At 42.4% G+C, this 25,857-nt stretch overlaps 1 protein-coding gene across 1 annotated transcript in view; it reads right to left on the minus strand.

Moving 5' to 3' along the window:
- The window catches only part of STAG2 (STAG2 cohesin complex component), a 154,357-nt gene that overhangs the window by 57,556 nt on the left and 70,944 nt on the right, over nucleotides 1-25,857 (minus strand). Inside the window, exons 5-14 of the mRNA XM_069747180.1 lie at nucleotides 24,312-24,458; nucleotides 22,200-22,296; nucleotides 20,483-20,559; nucleotides 12,170-12,374; nucleotides 11,923-12,074; nucleotides 7,928-8,001; nucleotides 6,124-6,247; nucleotides 1,014-1,112; nucleotides 829-908; nucleotides 464-571 (exon numbers count right to left, since the gene is read on the minus strand). Of these exons, the coding sequence (XP_069603281.1) occupies nucleotides 464-571; nucleotides 829-908; nucleotides 1,014-1,112; nucleotides 6,124-6,247; nucleotides 7,928-8,001; nucleotides 11,923-12,074; nucleotides 12,170-12,374; nucleotides 20,483-20,559; nucleotides 22,200-22,296; nucleotides 24,312-24,458 (1,163 nt within the window). The remainder of the gene's footprint in view (nucleotides 1-463; nucleotides 572-828; nucleotides 909-1,013; nucleotides 1,113-6,123; nucleotides 6,248-7,927; nucleotides 8,002-11,922; nucleotides 12,075-12,169; nucleotides 12,375-20,482; nucleotides 20,560-22,199; nucleotides 22,297-24,311; nucleotides 24,459-25,857) is intronic.

Here is a 25,857-nt window from a genome sequence, read left to right on the forward strand (position 1 = left end):
TTTCAAGAATTATAAATGAGTAAAAAAGATGTCATGCCTTTAATGTCAGTCAGAAAGTGAAATTCGCAGGTAAGGGGTCAGCAGCAGCGATTGATGCTCAGTTTTGATCATTGCTGTTAAATGTAATCTATCACCAGAAAATAACCTATTGTTTAAATCAGATTTTTGTGTCAAATGTATTTCTTTATTTTATTTTTTTTTTTTATTAATTGTGTTAATGATTTTTTACATATCCCAATCAGTATTTAAAAATTAATAAATACTGCAATTTTTACATTGGCCATGGGGACTTTGTTTTAGACTCAGCTTCCTGTTTCAGGGTAAGTTTAGTATAAATTGAAAGATACAGTAAAATCAGAAGAAACTAGATATTGTTATGTAACAAACAGGGCAACACGCCTCATGTTTATAGCCAGCACAGCACATACAGAACACAAGACAGAGGTCAGGAGTTGTTTCTTACTTTTTATAAAGAAACTCCCCAGCGGCAACAGCTACGGGTCGATGGGCAGAATACACCAAGTGATACACATTTTCACAGTCTTCAGCAGTTAGAACTTCATCGCTACTTCTGCAAGAAAAATGAGCAAAACAAACTTTTATACTCACAACATTAGACAAAAAGAAAATGAGCCCAAGGCTCCTTCAACTCATCCTTTCCATGATTATTTATTCTACAGCTTTGGAAGGAGGTTTAGTCAAACTGAAAAAAGGGGGCTGGGGATAACTTTACTTTGACAGGCCAAGCTGAAGCCCTCCACTAATACATGGCTAGATTAGCCAAAAACATATTAAAGTCAGCCAAAATCTGATTTTTTTTTTACTCACTGTAAAACCAGGGTCAGGAGCTTTATTGCCTGAACCGCTACATCATACTCCTTGTCAAGAGTCATTGACACAATTCTATCCTGGAAAAAGAAAGAAAGAAAGAAAGAAACTCCTCAGTCACTGAAGACACTTTAAGAACAAGAGAATTGAAATGTTATTTCATTAGAAGAGAGGGGAAAAGATACCTTGAAACGACTTGTGAACAGCTCCAACTTGGAATTCAGCTCTCTGTTGTGATACAGGCCTTGCAGAGCAGTCAGACATTTCAGACGAACCTCTCCTTGCTGAAAACAAATTAATTCAATGAAGTAGCATTAATTCAATATTCTGATTACTAGCAGTAAATAGAAGGAACACAGAAAACAACTGCTCTATTTAAAAGGAGTTGTCCTAACCATACAAGTCGCTACAGATATTATCTATTTAAGCACACTTTGTGGCTATTTATCAGTGTCTTAACTAAGATCTCAGCAGTTTATGGACAACAAAGCTGTTGAAGGAGAGTATCAGCTATTATGTGCAGCTGACACTGTGTGGAAAAAATCCTACTAAGAATTGTGCGTCTTAAGGTACCGTCAGGCTGAACGATATCGTTGTGTTTGACACGCAGCAGCGATCAGGATCCTGCTGTGCCATCGTTGGTCGGCGCAGAAAGTCCAGAACTTTATTTCGTCGCTGGACTCCCGCTGACATCGCTGAATCGGCGTGTGCGACGCCGATTCAGCGATGTCTTCACTGGTAACCAGGGTAAACATCAGGTTACTAAGCGCAGGGCCGCGCTTAGTAACCCAATGTTTACCCTGGTTACCAGCGTAAACGTTAAAAAAAAAAAAAAAAAAAAAAAAACACTACATACTTACATTCCGGTGTCTGTCCTCTCCGGCGCTCTGCTTCTCTGCACTGTGTAAGCGCAGCGGCCGGAAAGCACGGCGGTGACGTCACCGCTCTGCTTTACGGCTGGCCGGCGCTGACAGTGCAGAGAAGCAGAGCGCCGGAGGACAGACACCGGAATGTAAGTATGTAGTGTTTTGTTTTTTTTTACGTTTACGCTGGTAACCAGGGTAAACATCGGGTTACTAAGCGCGGCCCTGCGCTTAGTAAACCGATGTTTACCCTGGTTACCAGGGGACTTCGGCATCGTTGGTCGCTGGAGAGCTGTCTGTGTGACAGCTCTCCAGCGACCACACAGCGACGCTGCAGCGATCGGGATCGTTGTTTAGATCGCTGCAGCGTCGCTTAATGTGACGGTACCTTTAAAACTCAGAGGCATCCTTCTCTGATAGAGGAGGACGCTGACAGAACTGCGCTCTTTCCTCCAGCCCGACACGGATCAGTCTGATTGATGCAGGGCAAGAGGGAAAGGAAAACGGCGAGAACCTGCATGGATACTGCACGTCGTGACTCACTGAAGGGCCCCGTCACTGGCACATTTCTTCATTGGTTTATGGCTACGCCAGTTTTATTTCTGCCTTTCATCTTTTCTTTCTGTAATCGAATGTGATGAAGGTCTGACAATATAAGACTGAAACGTAATATGGGCGTTTATGGATTGCTAATTGAATAAAATACCCAATATATTTCTAAAGGAGTGCCAAGTACATCACAACTATACAATAGTCAGTCATCACCATAATTGCTATATGTTAAGCATAGTCACTGAGTGGATTTGTCATCAGCTTAAGAACTCAAGAGATAGATTAGCATGCTGTACTAATATGCTATGTGAGGCAGGACTGGAAAATCGGTGTTGACATCAACAGTATGTTACCAGAATTATTGTGACAGGGCTCATCACTGAGCGATTAATGAGATTTCTCACCAGTAGAAAGCTTAGGTGACCACGACTGGCCAATAACCATACCTTCAGATTTAACAGCAGACCACATGCTTCAACTATATTACTAGGGTAAGGGGTAGCATTATTGAACTTGAAAACGCACCCCGGTTTAGATAGAAAACAAAATAGGAAAAACAATTTTTTTATTAATTAAAACTTCCCTGGTGTAAAGTGGAAAGGTCATTGTAACAAATTTTTATGTCCTAGGGTAGACTAGGGAGGTAATAGATCTATCGTCATTGCCTCTCTGCAGTGTGTGGCTACGGTGCACAATCAGGATATGCAGCACTGTCTAATAATGAAGCTTACTGCAAATCTACTGGCTCACGCTTTATTATAGCTGACGATCAATAATAAAATCATCCCCAACCTCTGCGTGGGCAGTGTTCTATACTACGTGGCTGCTATATACTGCGTGGGCAGTGTTCTATACTACGTGGCTGCTATATACTGCGTGGGCAGTGTTCTATACTACGTGGCTGCTATATACTGCGTGGGCAGTGTTCTATACTACGTGGCTGCTATATACTGCGTGGGCAGTGTTCTATACTACGTGGCTGCTATATACTGCGTGGGCAGTGTTCTATACTATGTGGCTGCTATATACTGCGTGGGCAGTGTTCTATACTACGTGGCTGCTATATACTGCGTGGGCAGTGTTCTATACTATGTGGCTGCTATATACTGCGTGGGCTGTACTATATACTACGTGGCTGCTATATACTGCGTGGGCAGTGTTCTATACTACGTGGCTGCTATATACTGCGTGGGCAGTGTTCTATACTACGTGGCTGCTATATACTGCGTGGGCAGTGTTCTATACTACGTGGCTGCTATATACTGCGTGGGCAGTGTTCTATACTACGTGGCTGCTATATACTGCGTGGGCAGTGTTCTATACTATGTGGCTGCTATATACTGCGTGGGCTGTACTATATACTACGTGGCTGCTATATACTGCGTGGGCAGTGTTCTATACTACGTGGCTGCTATATACTGCGTGGGCAGTGTTCTATACTACGTGGCTGCTATATACTGCGTGGGCAGTGTTCTAGACTACGTGGCTGCTATATACTGCGTGGGCAGTGTTCTATACTACGTGGCTGCTATATACTGCGTGGGCAGTGTTCTATACTACGTGGCTGCTATATACTGCGTGGGCAGTGTTCTATACTACGTGGCTGCTATATACTGCGTGGGCAGTGTTCTATACTATGTGGCTGCTATATACTGCGTGGGCTGTACTATATACTACGTGGCTGCTATATACTGCGTGGGCAGTGTTCTATACTACGTGGCTGCTATATACTGCGTGGGCAGTGTTCTATACTACGTGGCTGCTATATACTGCGTGGGCAGTGTTCTAGACTACGTGGCTGCTATATACTGCGTGGGCAGTGTTCTTTACTACGTGGCTGCTATATACTGCGTGGGCAGTGTTCTATACTACGTGGCTGCTATATACTGCGTGGGCAGTGTTCTATACTACGTGGCTGCTATATACTGCGTGGGCAGTGTTCTATACTATGTGGCTGCTATATACTGCGTGGGCTGTACTATATACTACGTGGCTGCTATATACTGCGTGGGCAGTGTTCTATACTACGTGGCTGCTATATACTGCGTGGGCAGTGTTCTATACTACGTGGCTGCTATATACTGCGTGGGCAGTGTTCTATACTACGTGGCTGCTATATACTGCGTGGGCAGTGTTCTATACTACGTGGCTGCTATATACTGCGTGGGCTGTACTATATACTACGTGGCTGCTATATACTGCGTGGGCAGTGTTCTATACTACGTGGCTGCTATATACTGCGTGGGCAGTGTTCTATACTACGTGGCTGCTATACACTGCGTGGGCAGTGTTCTATACTACGTGGCTGCTATATACTGCGTGGGCAGTGTTCTATACTATGTGGCTGCTATATACTGCGTGGGCTGTACTATATACTACGTGGCTGCTATATACTGCGTGGGCAGTGTTCTATACTACATGGCTGCTATATACTGCGTGGGCAGTGTTCTATACTACGTGGCTGCTATATACTGCGTGGGCAGTGTTCTATACTACGTGGCTGCTATACACTGCGTGGGCAGTGTTCTATACTACGTGGCTGCTATATACTGCGTGGGCAGTGTTCTATACTACGTGGCTGCTATATACTGCGTGGGCAGTGTTCTATACTACGTGGCTGCTGTATACTGCGTGGGCAGTGTTCTATACTACGTGGCTGCTATATACTGCGTGGGCAGTGTTCTATACTACGTGGCTGCTATATACTGCGTGGGCAGTGTTCTATACTACGTGGCTGCTATATACTGCGTGGGCTGTGTTATATAGTATGTGGCTGTATTATATACTGCGTGGCCACTGTTATATATTGCGTGGCCTGTATTAACGCATCGGGTATCCTGCAATATGCATGTATATAGCAGCCACATAGTATAGAGACAGGCCACGTAGTATTTGTCTGCTATATACTACATGGCTCCTACATACTACGTGGCCTGTGCTATATACTATTATACTATGTACTGTAGCTGCTATATACATACATAAATACATATTCTAGAATACCCGATGCGTTAGGACCGGGCCACCATCTAGTCAATAATAAAATCATCCCCAACCTCTGGCCAATTATAGGATATATGGTATGAGACCTAGGGTATTATATAGCTTAGATAAACTGTACCTACAGACTGGGACTTTAGTTGCTCACAGCTGAATAGTGAATAATAAAATTGATAAGTATGTGACCGTGATCCAATTTACATTCATTCTAAGTGCTGAGAAGATAGGAGATGATGCCTTAATATTCATTTTAAAAATTGTAAGCAATAAAAAAAAATATTTAAAAAATTATATGCAAAGAAAGAAAAAATATATACAGTTGTGTGAAAAAGAGGGATTTTTGGTACTCACCGTAAAATCTCTTTCTTGGAGCCTTCATTGGGGGACACAGATAACCGTGGGTGTATGCCCTATATTATAAACCCATAAAGACGCACTATACATTATGACCCTTGCAGTTCCTGATCATAACCTGAACGGAGCCTGCAGGACCTTCTACAAAATTAATTCAAGGACCTTTCAGATCATGTGATCAGTCACATGAGCTGAAAGTTCCTAAAACTACTTGTGCAGCCTCCTTTCAGTTCCTTTCCTGCCCTGAACCGAGCACACAGGTCAGTGTGGGGCAGGAGAGAAGGAAGACTCTCTCTGTAATCAGGATGGACGTTGTGTCAGCGTTCTTCTCCATAGCGGGAAGTAGCCGCTGGGCTAGAAGACTAAGACACACATACTTTAACAAAAATCTTTTATTTAAAAAAAAAAATGCATCTTATGGTCTAAAAAAAAAATGGCAGCTTGTTTTTTTTCCAACAAATTTTCTTACATGCTAAAATTGTTATGGTATTAAAGTCATTTATAACATAGTATTTTTGGTACTTGCCTTGTCGTGCATTGTCCAGCCCACATATTTTAAATAGCTGTCATTCAGGAAGGCATCACTGTACATTTTCATCCAGACACCAATCTCTTCTATACATATTGCTCTTATTTCTGCAATAGCATCCCTGGGCGAAAAAAGAAGACAACTCAACATTTAGTTCCAGGCAGATGAAATAGCTAAACATTGTTAGAACTACATAGTGAATAGGTTTGGATTGTCAACGCAAAGTGTGGCTTTAAAATGTATAAAATGTAGGAAAAGTATACAAGAACAGGCTGATTTTTTTTTTTTATTATATGCTCATTTCTCTTTAAAAAATTAAAAAAAAAAATCAAATACTGCCACAAAAATGACACGTGATGTCAGCCTCAGATCGATTTCAGCAAATTCAGATCAAATCTGTATATGTGGCACATGAATATGATTGCAGACTTCATCCTTTGCACTGCATACTAGCCTGTGCATGTAAGGAAGGCCCGGCCCAAGCTGCTGGTGAAGTCTCCATTAGAAGCCTTCTTCACAAATCATTAGATTTGCAAGCAACAATTTCACAGCGTGCAGCACTAGTATTACTGTAAAAGGCCACTATTATAAGTCTGTGGTGTTAATCAGGCGACACTAGGATCTGTCTTATGAAAAATCAGTCATGGCATTACGGCTTCCCATAAGAACAGACGCTGCTACACAGATGCCCAAATTGCAAAGACATTCATGAATTCCTAAGGTATGTCCTTAGGAAGCATGATATCAGAATAGTCTTAGCAGCTGTCATGTCGGGGCAGTGGTTTATGCCTTAATCATCATTAATTGCAGCATCTCAAGAGTTTATTAGCTGGGATCAGAGTTCTCTCCAATCCTTGCCGTTGCTGCAAGCTGTCTGAGAAAATAAGCCAGCATAATCACAGCCTCCTATGAAAAAGATACAGACGTGGGCCAGTGCTGTAAATTTATCGCATAGAGCAGAAAGGGGTTAATAGTTTATGTGCTTTCCTTGACCGCAACACTGCAAAAACGCTAGTGCATGCCCTTATCTCCCGCCTCGACTACTGCAACCTCCTACTCTCTGGACTCCCCTCTAGCACTCTGGCACCACTCCAATCCATCCTACACTCTGCTGCCCGACTAATCCACCTGTCCCCCCGCTATTCCCCAGCCTCTCCCCTGTGTCAAGCCCTTCACTGGCTTCCTATCGCCCAGAGACTCCAGTTCAAAACCCTCACACTGACATACAAAGCCATCCACAACCTGTCTCCTCCATACATCTGTGACATGGTCTCCCGGTACCTACCTACACGCGACCTCCGGTCCTCCCAAGACCTCCTTCTCTACTCCCCTCTCATCTCTTCTTCCCATAACCGCATCCAAGACTTCTCCCGTGCTTCCCCCATACTCTGGAACTCTCTACCCCAACACATCAGACTTGCGCCTACCATAGAAACCTTCAAAAAGAACCTGAAGACTCATCTCTTCCGACAAGCCTACAGCCTGCAGTGATCCTCAACCTACTGAACAGCCGCACAGCCAGCTCTTCCCTCTCCTAGTGTATCCTCACCCACCCCCTGCAGACTGTGAGCCCTCGCGGGCAGGGTCCTCCCTCCTTATGTACTCGTGTGCCTTGTTATCTGCTCATGTTTAATGTATTTGTCTATATTTGCCCCGTATTCACATGTAAAGCGCCATGGAATAAATGGCGCTATAAAAATGTATAATAATAATAATAATAATAAATGTTTGCATAGCTAGAAATCACAAGAAATTGTGTTATCACTAAAGAAAGCTAGATAAAAGCTTTAAAAAATCATACCTGTATCGGTGAACAAAAACGCCTTTAAATATTGCATTCATCATATTTTCTATTTCATCCTGGTTTTCTTGTAACTGTAAAGAGAAAATTGTGACCTAATCAGTCACCCAAATGTATATAGAAAATGCATACCTTTCTACATGGCAATAAGGTAGGAGACTGTACATACAGTCACGTGTGAATATTTGGAGAAACACTGTGCTGCAATTGTGGCACAGCTCTACTCTATGTGGCGATATTACACTTCTCTGCAAAGCACAATGTCAAACAATGTCGGGGTCCTACTGATGGCATCAAAGATTTTGGTAAAATAAACTTCAATCAAATAACATGTTTGGTACAAGGGCTAGGAGTCAAATTGTAATTACCATATATACTCGAGTATAAGCCGAGATTTTCAGCCCATTTTTTTAGGCTGAAAGTGCCCCTCTTGGCTTATACTCGAGTCATTGTCCCAGGGATGTCGGCGTGGGAGGGGAGAGCGGCTGTCACATACTCACCTGATCCTGGCTGCGGTCCCTGCATCTCCTATCTCCAGGAGCTGACAGCTACTTCCTGTATTCAGTGGTCACATGGTACCGCTCATTACAGTAATGAATATGGACCCGACTCCACTCCCATAGGGGTGGAGCCGCATATTCATTACTGTGATGAGCGGTAACTGTGACCACTCAATGCTGGAAGAAGCTGTCAGCACCCGGAGACCGGAGATGCAGGGACCGCGCCAGGAGCAGGCGAGTATAATGGGGAGCATTGTGCGATATTCACCTTTCCTCGTTCGGGCGCCGCTCCGTCTTCAGCATCTTCTGCAGTGACGCTCAGGGCAGAGGGTGTGATGGCGTGGTTAGTGCGCGCCCTCTGCCTGAACGTCAGTGCAGAAGACGCTGAAGAAGGAGCGGTGCCGGAACGAGAACCGGTGAGTGCCGGGGGCCTGAGCCACCAGAGGCATGTCAAATTTTTTTTAAATCGCAGCAACAGCATATGGGGCAAATATCTCTATGGTGCATCTTATGGGGCCATAATCAACATTTGTGCAGCACTATATGGGGCAAATATATCTATGGAGCATCTTATGGGGCCATAATCAACATTTGTGCAGCATTATATTGGACAAATGTCTCTATGGAGCATCTTATGGGGCCATTATTAAGGTTGTGCAGCATTATATGGGGCATATTTTAATATGGAGCATCTTATGGGGCCACAATCAACCTTTATGCAGCATTATATGGGGCATATTGTATTATGGAGCATCTTATGAGGGCATCATGAACTGTATGGAGCATTATATGGGGCTCCTAATTCAATATGGATATTCAAAAACACAACCTACTGATGTCTCAATTATCTACCGTGTATACTCGAAGAAAAATGCAGAAAAACACCCAGGTACAAGGTAACACTATAGATAAATATTATAAACACCTATGTAAATCAGCGATAATAGCTACCCAAGGTGTTTCAAGCAAAAGACAAGGAAGTGGCAACCACTCACAACCAGAAACCAAACCAACCACCAGACTCAAGGATGCACCAGGAAGACCAGACTGGATCATAAACAATAACTTTATTAATTAACAGCAGCGATATAAGAATATAAAAGCAATAGATTAACTAAAAGTGTGCAAAGCAGGACGGCGTATATGAAGAATAAATAAAAGGAAACCCATGAGCACAAATAATGTGATAATCACTTATATAGCTGTGCAAGGTAAACAACCTCCAGAATTGGGGTACATAATCCCTGAGATTTTATATAGAACAAATGTCAAGTGAAAAAACAATATGTAGTACTGAAAGAAACTCCAATAATAATGTGCAATATTGCAAAAAGTGCTTAAGTGCAATTTAAACTAGGGAACTGGTCCACTCATCTATATAGAGACTTTCCCTCAGACCCTTCACAGTGTTAGACAGAAACAAAGCGCCAAGTGCTAAAAAGTGAATAGTCCAGGGATAATATTAGTAATCATTACCTTAGGGCACCACGCCGTCCTGAGTATGCGCACACACCCGACGCACGTTTCGGAACTAAATTCCTTCGTCAGCGTATATACTCGAGTATAAGCAGACCCAAGTATAAGCCGACCCCCTAATTTTGCCACAAAAAACTGGGAAAACTTATTGACTCGAGTATAAGCCTAGGGTAGAAAATGCAGCAGCTACCGGTAAGTGTCAAAAATAAAAATAGATACCAATAAAAGTAAAATTAATTGAGACATCAGTAGATTAAGTGTTTTTGAATATCCATATTGAATCAGGAGCCCCAAATAATGCTCCATACAGTTCATGATGGGCCCCATAAGATGCTCCATACAAAATACGCCCCATATAATGCTGCACAAAGGTTAATAATGGCCCCATAAGTGCTCCATAGAAACATTTGTCCCATACAACGATGCATAAAGGTTGATGGCCCCATAAGATGCTCCATACATTATGCCCCATAAGATGCTCCACACATTATGCCCCATAAGATGCTCCATACATTATGGCCTCATACGATGCTCCATACATTGTGGCCCCATACGATGCTACATACATTGTGGCCCCATACGATGCTCCATACATTGTGGCCCCATACGATGCTCCATACATTGTGGCCCCATACGATGCTACATACATTGTGGCCCCATACGATGCTCCATACATTGTGGCCCCATACGATGCTCCATACATTATGGCCTCATACGATGCTCCATACATTGTGGCCCCATACAATGCTACATCGTACATTTGCCCCATATGCTGTTGATGCGATTAAAATAATAAAAAATAAAAAAATCACATACTCACCTCCCTTCGCTCAGGACCCCGCACTTGCGATAGTCACCTTCCTCGTTCCACGTGCTCCTCTGTCTTCCATCCTCTGCATTGACTGTTCAGGCAGAGGGCGGCGCGCACACTAATCGCGTCATCGCGCCCAATGACCTGAACAGTAAGTGTAGAGGATGGAAGACAGAGCAGCGCGCAGCGGTGGAACAAGGAAGGTGACTATCGCACAATGCTTACCTCCCCAATATACTCACCTGCTCCTGGCGCAGTTCCTGGCAGCGTCTCACTGTCAGATGGTCTCCGGGAGCAGGCAGCATCTTCTTGTGTTCAGCGGTCACGTACCGCTCATTACAGTAATGAGTATGCGTCCATATTCATTACTTTAATGAGCGGTACCACGTGACCACTGAACACAGGAAGATGCCGCCGGCTCCCAGAGACCATGGGACATGCAGGGACAGTGCCAGGAGCAGGTGAGTATGTCACCGCGCCGCTCCCCCACCGACAGCTGATCAGTTGGGGGTCATGTGTGCCAGACCATCACCAATCTGACACCAATGACCTACTTTGGAATGTGACCATGACAGAGAACAGCATGACAGAGAACAGCATGACCGATTCCTTCTGTGTCAGTGTTACTTGGCATTGGGGAAACACTTTCTGTGCTTAGCTCTGGAGCTTCTGCAAAATGCCAGCAGGCATCATTGTAGTGGCACCATTTGCTTCATATCTATATATATATAATTGTCTAAGGGTTTTTCCGTCTGTCTGTCTGTCTTTCTGTCTGTCTGTCTGTCTGTCCTGGAAATCCCGCGTCTCTGATTGGTCGAGGCCGCCAGGCCTCGACCAATCAGCAACGGGCACAGCGACGATGATGTCATAAAGGACGTAGACATCTCACGTTTCTGATTCAGCGACGGGCACAGTATCGACGTAGATGTCATAATGGTTGCCATGGCGACGATGATGTCATAAAGGTTGCCTCGACCAATCAGCGACGGGCACAGAGACAATGATGTCATAATGGTTGCCATGGCGACGATGATGTCATAAAAGTTGCCTCGACCAATCAGCGACGGGCACAGTCTGCCGCGAATTCTGGAATCATCATTGTCCATATACTACGGGGACATGCATATTCTAGAATACCCGATGCGTTAGAATCGGGCCACAATCTAGTATAGAATATAGATGTGTTACAACAATATATCAACCCTAACCTCTTTTCGCTTCTGCAGTAAAAGCTCCAGTCTGTCATTGGCTCGCTTTCCAATCATCTTATTCCTTTCTGCTTCATACTGCCGTTGTGTGTTGTCCATGTTGATGCTCAAGTTAAGAGCGACATTAACCAAAGCCGTCATCAATTTCATAGCTGGAAGAAGAAAAACAGAGCTAAAGTCAATGAAAAAAAGAAATGTGCATTAATATATTTCTATTAATATCTTCCTCTACATATTCGGCACTAACCTGCCAATGTGCTCGTATGTCGAAAAGCTCTAACTTGTGAATCAGAAAGGCCCGTGAGAAGAGAAATGACCGTGTCCATCATATATTCATCATAAATGATGCTGTATTGGCACTGGCGGACTAAGACACCAATGAACTCACAAAAGCTGAACTTAAATTTCTTCCATTGTGGACCAGCCATGGTTAAAGGGTAATCGCCACTGTCCTACAAAAACAAAATAGTAGATTTCAACCAGAAGGGAAATGTTGCAAACAGCAGGTGAAACACTGGAAACTGTAAAGATATGTATTATCCAATGCATGATCAATATAGTGTTGCATTTACAGACCGACTGCTATATCTTTTTTTTATTCACTTGGTTGAAACGGTTTTCACAGTTTCTCACACAGTAAACGGGTGGTACAGCCGTGGAAGCCAGAAGTGGAAGTCCGTCCTAGTGATTGTGAAGGCACAGGAGCTGAGCCCGGGGCGATTTGCACAGGAGCTCAGCTTAACAGATAGTCGAGCTCCTGCAGTAACAGCCAGGGCCACTGCCAGCACAGTAGCCACCTGTTTAACAATTCCATGAAGCACCCTTGGGTTCAAAATGCTCACTACATCCCTAGGTGAATTCCTCAAAGGGTTTAGTTTACAAAATGGGGTGACTTGTTTCTGCTGTTTTGGCATGTCAGTGCCTTTCCTAATGTGACATGGTGTCTTCTATCTATTCTAGGAAAAATGGTGCTCCAAACGAGAAATAGTGCTCCTTCTCTTCCGAGCCCTGCCGTTTCCCCAAACTGTAGTTTGCTTCCACATCGGGGTGTCGGTTTACTCATCAGAAATCATACAACAAATTGTTGGACCCACTTTATCCTGCTACCCTTCTGAAAATGAAACATTTGGGGCTAAAGCAATATATTCATTTAAAAGAAAAAAAATATATCCTTTTTTCCCCCACTCTGCATAAATTTTGGTGAAGCACCTAAAGGGTTAAACTTTCTGACTGCGGTTTTGAATACTTTGAGGTGTGCCATTTTTAAAATGGGGTCTTGTTTGTTGGTTTTCTGACGGACCATTCAAAGTAACTTCATGAGTGAAGAAAAGCAGGTTTTGTAAATGTTATTGAAAAAAAACAAAAAAACAAAAAATGGCTGCTAAATTTTTAACCCTTCTAACACCCCAACAAAAAAAAGAATTCTGATTTAAAGTAGACATGTGGTAAATGTTATTAACCATTTTATGACTAGGTGTTTTAAAGGAATAAATATTTATCAAGGTTTAAAAATTGCAAATTTTATATCTTTTCATAAATGAGCGCAAAACAGAACCTAAATTTACCACCATCATAAAGCTATTATCACAAAGGGACATGGCAGATTTGGAACATTTGGCTTGGTCACAAAGTGAAAACAGGCTTTGGCAGTAAGGGTTAAACATCATAGTTCTCGGCAGCACATCATCTTGTGTAAACTGGACATGTGCTGCTGAGAAAGCTCATGTACGAGACGTCAGCCTGACTAAACAGGACATTAGCCGACGCAAACAAGCATCTATATCACAAACAGGAGAGGTTTAACATCGCAACTTGGCTACTGCCTAAATCCCCACTAAAAATACTGTCTACAAACAGATTGTAGAGTCTGTCCCCTCGGCTAAACCTCGCCGCCAAGATGTTCCACAGACAAAAAATGGAGCAGATTGGCAGGAGACTAACTGGTGTATTTCTGCAGGATTTCTAGGACTGTTTCTTATAAATTCTATTTTACATGAGAAATACAACATCCCCATGTACTTGTATGTGGCGACCGAGCCAAGGCTACACACCTTCATGCCATCACCTACAGAAGAGCATCCACTTTATGAACCTGCACATAGGTCTAAAAATTCAGCTATTTGCTAATTTTCTGGATCATTTAATAGCGTCCATTAGGCCAGTGCTATTGACATATATGTAGAAAATGGCGTCCAAGTTCACAGGTCTAGGGAACATAGGAGTGAAGTGTACAGGCCCAGTAAAACCCCAAAACACTTACAACTTTTTCAGATTTTAACCCCCTCACCCCAGCCTGTTCTCTCCTTCCTGACCAGGCCAATTTATTCAATTCTGAGCGCCGTCACTTTATGTGGTGACTCTGGAACGCTTCAATATATCCCAGTGATTGTAAGAATTATTAGTGGCACATTTTACTTCATGTTAGTGTCAAATTTTGGTTGATAATTTTTTGCGTTAATTTATGAAAATATTAAAAATTTGACAAAAAAAAATTCCCATGAATGTTGCCATTTTCAAATTTTACATTTTTATGCTCTTAAACCAGATCATTTTACCACACAAAATAGATAATAAATAACATTTCTTACTTCTACTTCACATCAGCATAATTTTTTAAAGACTATTTTTTGTTAGGCTAGGTTCACATTGCGCTAGTGGGTGTCCGCTGATGGCATCCGTTACATAGCGGATCCGTTAGCGCACCCATTGACCGCAATTATGTAGTGCATCGCTAACGCATGCCATTGTTGGCATGCGTTAGTGATGTGCCGTTATTTTGTGACGGACCCTCGAATGCTGTCTGCAGCGTTTTTGGGTCTGTTCCCGCTAGCGCAGATAGAGCATCTGCGCTAGCGCGATCACATAATGTGGTCCCTTTTTGGCAATTGCGTTAACGCAGTCCGTTAGCGTATGCGCTAAACTGACTGCACTAACGCAATGTGAACCTAGCCTTAGGAAGTTAGATGGGTTCAAAGATTATCAGCAATTTCTCATTTTTCCAACAAAACCATTTTTTTTATGAGAACCACATCACATTCGAAGTGACTTTGGGGGACCTATGTGGCAGAAAATACCCCAAACTGACACAATTTTAAAAACTGCAGCCCTCAAAACCACATTCATTAAGTTTATTAATCCTTTAGGAGATTCAAGCAAGTGTAAGGAAAAAATTTTTAAATTTTAGCCACAAAAATATTGTTTTAGTCCCAAATGTAACATTTTCACAAGGGTAACAGGAGAAAATAGACCATATAATTTGTTGTGCAGTTTCTCCTGCGTACACAGGTACCCCATATATGGTGGAAAACTACTGTTTGGGTGCACGGTAGAGCTTGGAAGGGAAGGTGCGTCCATTTTTACCACTAAAATGTTGGTTTAGCCTCAAGTTTTTAATTTTTCTTAGAGCGAATATGAAAAAAATGGACATCAGTTTGTTGTGTAATTTCTCCTGAATGCGCCAATAACCTATGTGTAATCGGGAACTACTTGTCAGGCACAGTGCAAAGCTCAGAAGGGGAAGAGGCGCCATATTATAGTGCAGATTTTACTGTTACGGTTGGCGGGTGTCATGACCCACTGGGAGAACCCATGAAATCATATTGACACCACAGGTGTGTCACAGAATGTTATACCATTGGGCAGTAAAGAAAAATTACTACTTTTTTTTACCACAAAAATTTTGTTTAACCCCAGATTTTATATTTTCACACAGGAAAATGGGTAGAAATGGCACCAACATTTTTCACACAATTTCTGCTCAACATGGAAATACCCCATGTATGGCTGTACAGTACTGCTTAGCCATACAACGAGACTCAGGAGGGACAGATCACCATTTGCCTCTTGGAGAACAAATGATCATAGAATAGTTTGTGGACTCCATATACAGAGCCCCTAAGTGCCAGAAGAGCAGGATCCTTCCTCAAGTGACCCCATTTTGGAAATTACATCCCTCTGGAAATTAATCTACAGATGTAGTGAATATTTTGACTCCATGGGTGTTTTCCAGAAACAAGCAGCAGTGGATGTTACTGAGTGAAACTACCATTGTATTGACCATGACATTGTAGTGACCAGGACTTTGTACAGACCAGTAGTTGTTCCCAGCTCATGCTTCTGGAGACTTGCGCCCGTAAATTAGGAGAGCTCTCATCGCTACAAAAATGCCAAAAATGCAGTGTCCAGTATGTAGTAGTGCCCAGCTTATGCTTCTGGAGACACACACACCGGTAAATAAAGTAGGCTCTCATCAACCAACATGTGGTTGCTAAATGTGGTTTATGCACACCAGGGCTCAGCAGGGAGATGATTTGCATTTGAATGCAAAATTCTGTGGATTTCTTTTGGGGGGAAGAAGAGCCATAGCGCTTTTCCAGCGCCTTTGTGCTACCAGTGACCCAGGCCTCCTACACTGTGTTACAAATTATTATGAAAATTGGATTTAAGTTTCATAACTATTTAATTGTTTTGTTTTTCAAATAAACTCGTGGATGTTATTGTGTGTCAGGGCCCAATGGATCACTGAAATCAATCTTAAACACATGTGATAATTAGTTTTCCAGGTGATTCTAATTAAAGGAAAACTACTTAAAAATGATGTTCCACATTATTAAGCAGGCCAAAGTTTTCAAGTAACATGAGAAAGAAAAAGGATCTCTCTGCTGCTGAAAAGCATCAACTAGTGCAATGCCTTGGTCAAGGGATGAAAACATGAGATATTTCCCGAAAACTTAAATGTGATCATCGTACTGTTAAGAGATTTGTGGCTGAATCTGAGCACAGACATGTTTGTGCTGTTAAAGGCAGAATGAGGAAGGTTTCTGCCAGGCAAGTTCATCAGATTAAGAGACCAGTTGCTAAAAAGCCATTACAAACCAGCAAACAGATATTTGAAGCTGCTGGTGCCTCTGAAGTCCCTCGAATCTGAAGGTGTAGGATCCTTCAAAGGCTTGCTGTGGTGCATAAACCTACTATTCGGCCACCCCTGAACAGTGTTCACAAGCCGAAACGGTTGCAGTGGGCCCAGACATACATGACGACTAATTTTCAAACAGTCTTGTTTACTGATGAGTGTCGAGCAACCCTGGATGGTGCAGATGGATGGAGTAGTGGATGGTTGGTGGATGGCCACCATGTCCCAACAAGTCTGCAAAATCAGCAAGGAGGTGGAGGAGTCATGTTTTGGGCCGGAATCATGGGGAAACAGCTGGTAGGGCCCTTTAAGGCTCCTGAAGGTGTGAAAATGACCTCTGCAAAGTATGTAGAGTCTCTGACTGACAACTTTCTTCCATGGTATAAAAAGCAGAAACGTGCCTTCAGGAGCAAAATCATCTTCATGCATGACAATGCACCATCTCATACTGCAAAGAATACCTCTGAGTCATTGCCTGCTATGGGCATAAAAGGAGATAAACTCATGGTGTGACCACCATCTTCCCCTGACCTCAACCATACAGAGAACCTTTGGAGTATCATCAAGCAAAAGATCTCTGAGGGTGGGAGGCAGATCACATCAAAACAGCAGCTCTGGGAGGCTATTCTGACTTCATGCAGAGAAATATAAGCAGAAACTCTCCAAAAACTCACAAGTTCAATGGATGCAAGAATTGTGAAGGTGATATCAAAGAAGGGTTCCTATGTTAACATGTAACTTATAATAATAATAATAATTTTTATTTATATAGCGCCAACATATTCCGCAGCGCTTTACAAATTATAGAGGGGACTTGTACAGACAATAGACATTACAGCATAACAGAAATACAGTTCAAAACAGATACCAGGAGGAATGAGGGCCCTGCTCGCAAGCTTACAAACTATGAGGAAAAGGGGAGACACGAGAGGTGGATGGTAACAATTGCTTTAGTTATTCGGACCGGCCATAGTGTAAGGCTGGGGTGTTCATGTAAAGCTGCATGACTTGGCCTGTTAGGAGGTTTTGGAGTTAAATAGCCTTTTTATTCAGTGAATGTGACCTCCTAATGCTGCAAATTCAACAAATGAGCATTTTCAGTTCTTTAAAACATATCAAATGTTTAGAGATTCTACTGTGCCAAATAATTTGGAACAGTGCATTTTGAGTTTTTATTTATTTTGGAGATTATACTGTTACCATTGGGAGGTTTCTTCAATAAAATTTGATGTATAATCAATCTAACGGGTAATGACTTATTAGACTCACTGTCATTTGCACCGACCATTTAGGAAAATCCGAGAAAAATGTAATTTGCATAATAATTTGGAACATAGTGTATATATCTGTTAAAGGGAACCAGTCACCCCCAAAATCGTAGCTGAGCTATGCCCACCGGCATCAGGGGCTTATCTACATCATTCTATAATGCTGTAGATAAGCCCCCGATGTATCCTGAAATAGGAGAAAAAAGGTTAGATTATACTCATCCAGGGGCGGTCCCGCGGTGGTTCGGTCCGATGGGTGTCGCGGTCTGGTCTGAGGCCTCCTATCTTCTTACGATGACGTCCTCTTCTTGTCCTCACGCTGCGGCTCTCGCGTACTTTGTCTGCCCTGTTGAGGGCAGAGCAAAGTACTGCAGTGCGCAGGCAAAGGTCAGAGAGGCCCAGCGCCTGTGCACTGCAGTACTTTGCTCTGCCCTCAACAGGGCGTATCAGTACGCCTGCGCCGAAGCGTGAAGACAAGAAGAGGACGTCATCATAAGAAGATGGGAGGCCCCGGACCGGACTGCAACGCCCATCAGAACGAACCGCCCACGTGAGAATAATCTAACCTCTTTTTCTCATCTTTCAGGATACATCGGGGGCTTATCTACAGCATTACAGAATGCTGTAGATAAGCCCCTGATGCCGGTGGGCTTAGCTCACCTTCGATTATGGGGGTGACAGGTTCCCTTTAACAGATGACGAAGCTCTAAGCTGAGCACTTACATCAGGGTTTTCTCTAAATCTCTAAATGACGTAATTCAAATGAAACCCCCGATGCATCCAATCACTATAATGAGGCAGAAGCGTTACTGTGTACTCCACCTGGCCTGTTTTCAAAGGTGTTCTACTTTTTGGAGGTGCACAAAACTGTGGCCAACCGCACTTTTATGTATGCCTAAAAAGACGGACACCGCCGAATCATTGTCCAGTCCAGTGTGCCTCCATCTTCCCCATTATAGGAAATCTTCAGTCAGGGGTTCCATCTAAATCACGAATTTCAGAGATTTACACGGAAACCCCGATTAAAGCGCTCCGCACAGGAATAATATCAGCTAACAGAGTCATGTGAGGGATTGTTTTTTGCTGAACGAGTTGACATTTTTTATTGGTACCATTTTCAGGCACATGGCATTTTTTTGATTGCTTTCTATTCCAATTTTTGGGAGGAGCTCTTTTTGGGGTTGTATTTTATGCCGTTCACTGTGTGGTAAAAGTGCTAATGCAGCCTTATTCATCAGGTGAGTACAATTACAGTGATACCACATTTATATTTTTTTTAATGTTTTGTCGCTTTTGCACAACAAAAACTTTTATTGAAAAAATAATTGTGTTTGCATCGCTTTATTCTGAGAATCGCTTTATTCTGAGAACTACAACTTTTTTCTATTTCTCCGCTGACAAAGCTGTATGGCAGCTAGTTTATTGCGGCACTGGATGGAGTTTTCTGCTGTACCGTTTTCATTTCCATTGAATTTTTTGACAGTGTTTTATTCAATTTTTTGTTCGTCAGTATGCTAAAAAAGCATTGTTTTTTGCCAGGTTTTTTATTTATTTTTTTACGGTATTCACTGAAAGGGTTAAATAGTGTGACAGTTTTATAGGTTGAGACATTCTGGACACAGCAATACCAAGTACGTGTATTTTTTGCATTTGTGTATGTTTATTTATTGGTACGGGATAATATTTACTGTGTTTTATTTTGTGATTTCCAAAACAAAAAAAAGTTACACTTTGTTTTTTACTTAGTCCCTCTATGAGACTTCAACTATTTTTTACTCTGATCGCTGATGTAATGCAATGATTGCAATGCATTATACCTGTCAGTGCTGCACTGACAGATCGTCTTTTAGACCATGCTGCTGGCACGGTCTAACAGGCTTGCCATAGCTGGCTGACCCAGAGGTAGTCATGATGACCTCCGGTTGCCATGTCAATGATCTGGCCCTTGAAAAGAAGTCGTGGGGGGCACCGATCAGAAGGGTGAGCCCTCTCCCTCATGCAGCCTTTTAAATGCTACCATTACGGCATTTAGAGGGTTAAAATGCCTGAGGCAGTGCAGGCACCGCTACGTATGGCTATGTCAAAGGTCATGAAGGGGTTAACAGCATCTATTTTGTTATATGTATATAATGTGTGATGTGGAACATCAGAAATCAAGCTGATTGTGGCATCACATCAGGCCCAATTTACTGAAAAATGCCAGAGAGACAGCCCTTGGTCTTTTTATGATTGTCATGAGTCCCACACATAAGACACCCCTCCCCCCACCGATCCTACAGTTATGGCGTATTCCAGAGATATGGCATAACATTATAACATGGGAATACACAATGTAGTATTACTAAAATCTAAACACTAAGCTAATGCAATAAATGTATACCTCGTCAAACTCTTCTGTCATTCTCCTTATTATTTCAGAGTTCTGCATGTGACGAAACATTTCTCCAGAAACGACACCTATGGATTTAAAAAAATAATCAACATATTAAACAAAACATTGTAAAAGTTATTCTTACTCAGAACGTTTTGGGGGATACAAGAATTTACTGAAATAGACATGTCACTAGATGTGTCAGGTCCCCTTTAATTTTGCAGAACTTAAATACTAGTAGATCAGCTTGGAGGCTGCATCCTGATTTGAAGGCTGTGTGCACCTTTGCAACCAGGGTAAAAAAAAAAACAAAAACAAACAAAACAAAAAAACAGGTGTGAACAGAAAGATGGCAAAACGTTCACTGGAATACTGGAAAAGTTAAGTGTGTAAGGCTACTTTCACATTTCCGTCAGTAGTCGCCCGTCACAAAGTGTCGGTGCGATGTACCGACGGAAGATTGTTCTTTCACATTTTCGTCTGTCTTCTGGGTGAGGGAAGAGAGAGAGCGAGATTTCCTGCTGGGCATGCGTAGTCTGAAACACTGGATACAACGTGCAAAAAAACGTTCCCTTGAACGTTTTTTGCAAAAGACGGCCCGTCACATTCCACAGGATCCAGAGCACAACGGACGAAACGTGTGTCCATCCGTCGCGATACGTCGCTAATACAAGTCTATGGAAAAATGCAGAATCCTGCATTTTCAAAAATCGACGTATTGTGACGGCAGAGGAATGATGGAAATGTGAAAGTAGCCTAAGGCCTCTTTCACACTAGCGTCCGTACGGGTCCGTCGCTATGCGTCAGGCCAACGTACTGATGCACGTTGTGAAATTTGTGCACGACGTGGGCAGCGGATGCAGTTTTTCAACGCATCCGCTGCCCATTCTGAAGTCTGGGGGAAAGTGGGCGGAGTTTCGGCCACGCATGCGCGGTTGAAAGTGGCGGACGCGACGGACAAAAAACTTTCACTTGAATGTTTTTTCGTGTCGACGGTCCGCCAAAACACGACGGATCCGTTGCACGACAGACGCGACGTGTGGCCATCCGTCGCGATTCTTCGCTAATACAAGTCTATGGGCAAAAAACGGATCCTGCGAGCACATTTGCAGGATCAGTTTTTTGCCCAAAACGACGGATTGCGACAGATTGCTAAAAACGCAAGTGTGAAAGTAGCCTTAGGCCTCTTTCACACTTCCGTCTTTCAGCTCCCGTCACAATCCAGGATCCTGCATTTTCTCATAGACTTATATTAGCGACGGATGGCTATCAGTTTCATCCGTCACTCACTGGATCCTGCATAAAAAAACCGGTCCGTCGGGCAGAGAAAACGTTCAGAGGAACGTTTTTTCTGCACGTCAGAAAATCGGTCAGCAACGCATCCTGCGCTGCCCGTCACTGGCTACAATGGAGGCCTATGGGCGCAGGATGCTTCGCTGCCAGCGACGGGTGTGGGTTAATTGATTGACCAAATATAGCAGGATAATTTTAAAGTTGATAACTTTATATGGCCCACGAAGGATAGTATAAATATCCAAATGACCTTTGGCAAAAAAAATATTCAAGAAAGTTAAGAGTATTTATATTGCTATATGTATTTTAACCTCTTTTATTGGGGCAGTTGGCATGGAAACATTGGTATACAATGATATAGATAAGACGACAACAGATCACAAAAAAACAGAATGTAAAACAGATCCATATAACCACTGTACTGATAAATTACCTTTACATCCTGAACACTGAATAAAAAAGTTTATAAGATCAAGAAGTGCTACATCCTTATTGTGTTTATAGGCTTCAATCCAGTCATCGACAACAGACTAAAAAGAGAAAAAAGGCAACAATTAAAAAGTGAAAGAAAAATTCACATTTCTGTATTAAAAAAAAAAAAAAAAAAAAAAAAGAAGAGGTTTAACCCAAGTTAATCCCTTTTGCCCAGAGTCTTAAAAGTATGTATTTGCTCCTACTATTAAGCAGAAATGATAGTGTGGGCACAGCTCCTGCTACACTATCACTGCTGAATGTCCCCTGTACTATTATAAAACATGCATACTAGCAATTTAACTTACTACAGGGGTTGTCCAATACTTGGACAATCCCTTCTTAAATGCTGCTTTTTTTGTATAGAAAAGTAAAAAAATAAAAGAATAAAAAAACACAGATACGTCCAGCACCGCTCTAGCAGAGTTGGGTTAATACTGTTCTGCCATGCGAGCACTGTAACCATATCAGTGGCTGACAATGGACTGAAGTGCTCAATCTTCCCTACAATGAAACTCTGACCTCCAAAGATGTGAGCACTGCAGCACATTAGCAGCCGCCATCTTTTAAGCCATGTAAGCGTTGCAGCCAATTACACATGAACGCCGCCAGACCTGGTGTCAACAACACTATACGGAACCTGTGTGGGAGGAGGTGTTTTTTTTTTTTTTTTATTTTATTTTAAACTAATGAATACAGCACTTAAGAAGCACTTGTCCAAGTAGCAGAGAACCCTTTTAAATGTAATAGTGGCACAGTTTTTCAGCACATTTTATGTGCTGAAAACGCCCCCCATGGCTTATACTCAAGTGAGGGTCCAGAACATGGAGTGGGAGCGGCAGCAGCGGGTCACAGGAGGCAAGAGCCGGATGCTGCAGCTAGACCCTGTACCTGCTGCTAAAGAAATGAATATTCACTGCACTGGCAGAGAATATTCATTTCTCTGTAATAGCGCACATAGTGTCAGCTGCAGCAGCCGGGCTGTAACGTGTGCATGCTACTTAAGAGAAATGAATATTCACCTCTCTCCACACCCATGGGTGTGAAGAGAGGTGAATATTCATTTCTCTTAAGTAGCGTCACACGTGACTGCACGGTGGCTGACCCTGTGCGCACTATTAAAGATCGAGCAATGAATACAAACTGAACATAGTTCTAGTGTGGGGAGCAGTGAGTATTCCGGGATGGGGCCATGCATACAAGGATAGGAATGAGGAATGAGAAGCCATGCATACAAGGATAGGGATGAGGAGCCATGCATACCAGGATGGGGATGAGGGGTCATGCATACCAGGATGGGGATGAGGAGCCATATATACCAGGATGCGTACCCGGCTTATACTCAAATCAATAAGTTTTCACAGTCTTTTGTGCAAAAATTAGGTGCCTCCTAGTGATGAGCAAGTATGCTCGTTACTCAAGTTTCTCCGAGCATGCTCTGGTGGTCTCGGAGTATTTCGCCGTGCTGAGATTTAGTTTATGTCAGCGCAGCTGCATGATTTGCGGCTGCTAGAGAGCTTGAATACATGTGGGGATTGCCTAACAAACAGGCAACCCCCACATGTACTCAGGCTGGCTAGCAGCCATAAATAATGCAGCTGCATCGACAAACTAAATCTCCGAGCACGCCAAAATACTCGGAGACCACCCGAGCATGCTCGGAGAGACTCGAGTAACGAGCATACTCACTCATCACTAGTGCCTCGGCTGAAATTTGGGTCGGCTTATACTCTAATTAATACAGTAGTTAACAAAATTATTTGATGACTATGTGATCCAATGAACTAAATGATTTGAATTACTGCAAACCAGTGTAGTGCAGTCAAGAAATTATGGAGGGGTGGGGAAGTGGGGGTTTGGGTATTGCTTATACTAATTAAACAGACAGTTATGAAGGAATCGGACTATGGTGAAATAGAAGAATTTGGAGCTTTGGCCTGCACACTGATACTGCTAGATCCAATGAATTACCCCTGCAGGGTAACCGGCTGAACTGAATGGACCTGTTTCTATCCTACAAACTATATAACCTTATTACTAGTACTTTGTAGGATGCAACAAACAGACAAGTCACCTGCATTGCACTTTTTCCCATTTTAACAACTTCGAAAAGCATCATGTTTTCCACTCCATTTTGTTGATGGTGTCCATTCATCCAATTGGGACCACCACCTCTCAAGGGAGGACCTCTGTTTCTTTCTGCAGTCACTTTCTTTCCCTTCTGTAATGATAAAATGGAATTTTTGTCATTTACCTCACTGTAGTTTGCCGTAGTTCAGACATCAGATTGATCCGATTAAATATATCCTACAGGCTCTAACACCGGCACATACATTATCAACGATTGTAAATATCTGTAAATATCTGTACAAAAAGGGAATCCAAAAACTGCTACAGGACTTACAAAAACATTACTGCCCAAAAATAATAAAAGGTCTCTCTGCTGAAGGCACTTCTTGTTTTATCGCTCTGCTGCATTTTATTTCTAAATCAATCACTTATATTACTGACTAGCAGGTGGCTCGTCTTCAGTCACTATATATATGGAGCCATGATCTAGCCACAATTCCCTTCTGCCAATTCTTCATCTGCAGTTTCTGTTTGGCTGCTGTATGGATGTCACTGTAAAGGCTAACTATTACCAATCTATTCTTATAAAGCCAAAAAAAAAGGGTTAACTGTATTTCATGAGACATTTGCACATGAACTTTAGACCAGGGCTACTACTACAATAGGGGCCAAGGTTACAGACAACTAGTGTTTCACTACTGATTCATTTAACAAGGACCTTTCACCAGTTTTAAGATGTTAACTGGCCACATCTTGGACTCGAGGAGGCAGAGCAGGGTAATTAATTTCCCTTCTCCACCGTTTAGATATCAGCTTGTAAATTATAATTTGTTACAGTTAAACTGGATATTACCAGCGATTTCTGTCTACAAGTGTATACTTTTACCCCTGCATGAAGTTGACCAATCCTAAGCAGGCACTGATCTCTGCAGCTACTACGTGATAGAAGTACAGCAGAGCTAAGTCATGTATCTTTACAAATACTGTCAGGGGAGAACTGACAGCACTGCGAGACAAGATCTTGACCTGTTTGTAATGATACAACAGGGCCAGTATCAATACAAAAACTTCCAGTTCTCAAACTATTGAATGACAGCTTAAATCCACAATATTGCATGCAACTCAATGTATTCATTTGGACTACAGTTATAGAGCAATATGTCAAATGAATCAGCAGAGCTACAAGAATTCTATGTAATCCCGTATTTAATAGAAATCACTGGGCGTCTCCTTTAAAGAATACATTAAATATTTCAGATTTTTTTGGATCTCAAAATTGCTTTTATTAAAAAAAAACAACCACAGGACGTACTATATTTTTGGACTAAAAAACAATTGCAATTTTTAGCAAAACAAAACCTTTCTAAAAAACAAAAAAAAAAAACGTGTACACCTAAGCATATGTTCACAAGTTGCATTTTTGCTGTGTTTTTTTTCTGCAGGCAAAACCTGCTCTCTTGGCAGTAATCAAGTTGCTTACAAAAAGCAGGTTTTGCTGCGTCTTTGCTGCATGCTGATCAAGTTTATTGCCCGAACCAGCACGGGTGCTG

This window comes from Ranitomeya imitator, chromosome 2 (genome assembly GCF_032444005.1).
Source record: "Ranitomeya imitator isolate aRanImi1 chromosome 2, aRanImi1.pri, whole genome shotgun sequence".
Classification (NCBI taxonomy): Eukaryota; Metazoa; Chordata; class Amphibia; order Anura; family Dendrobatidae; genus Ranitomeya; species Ranitomeya imitator.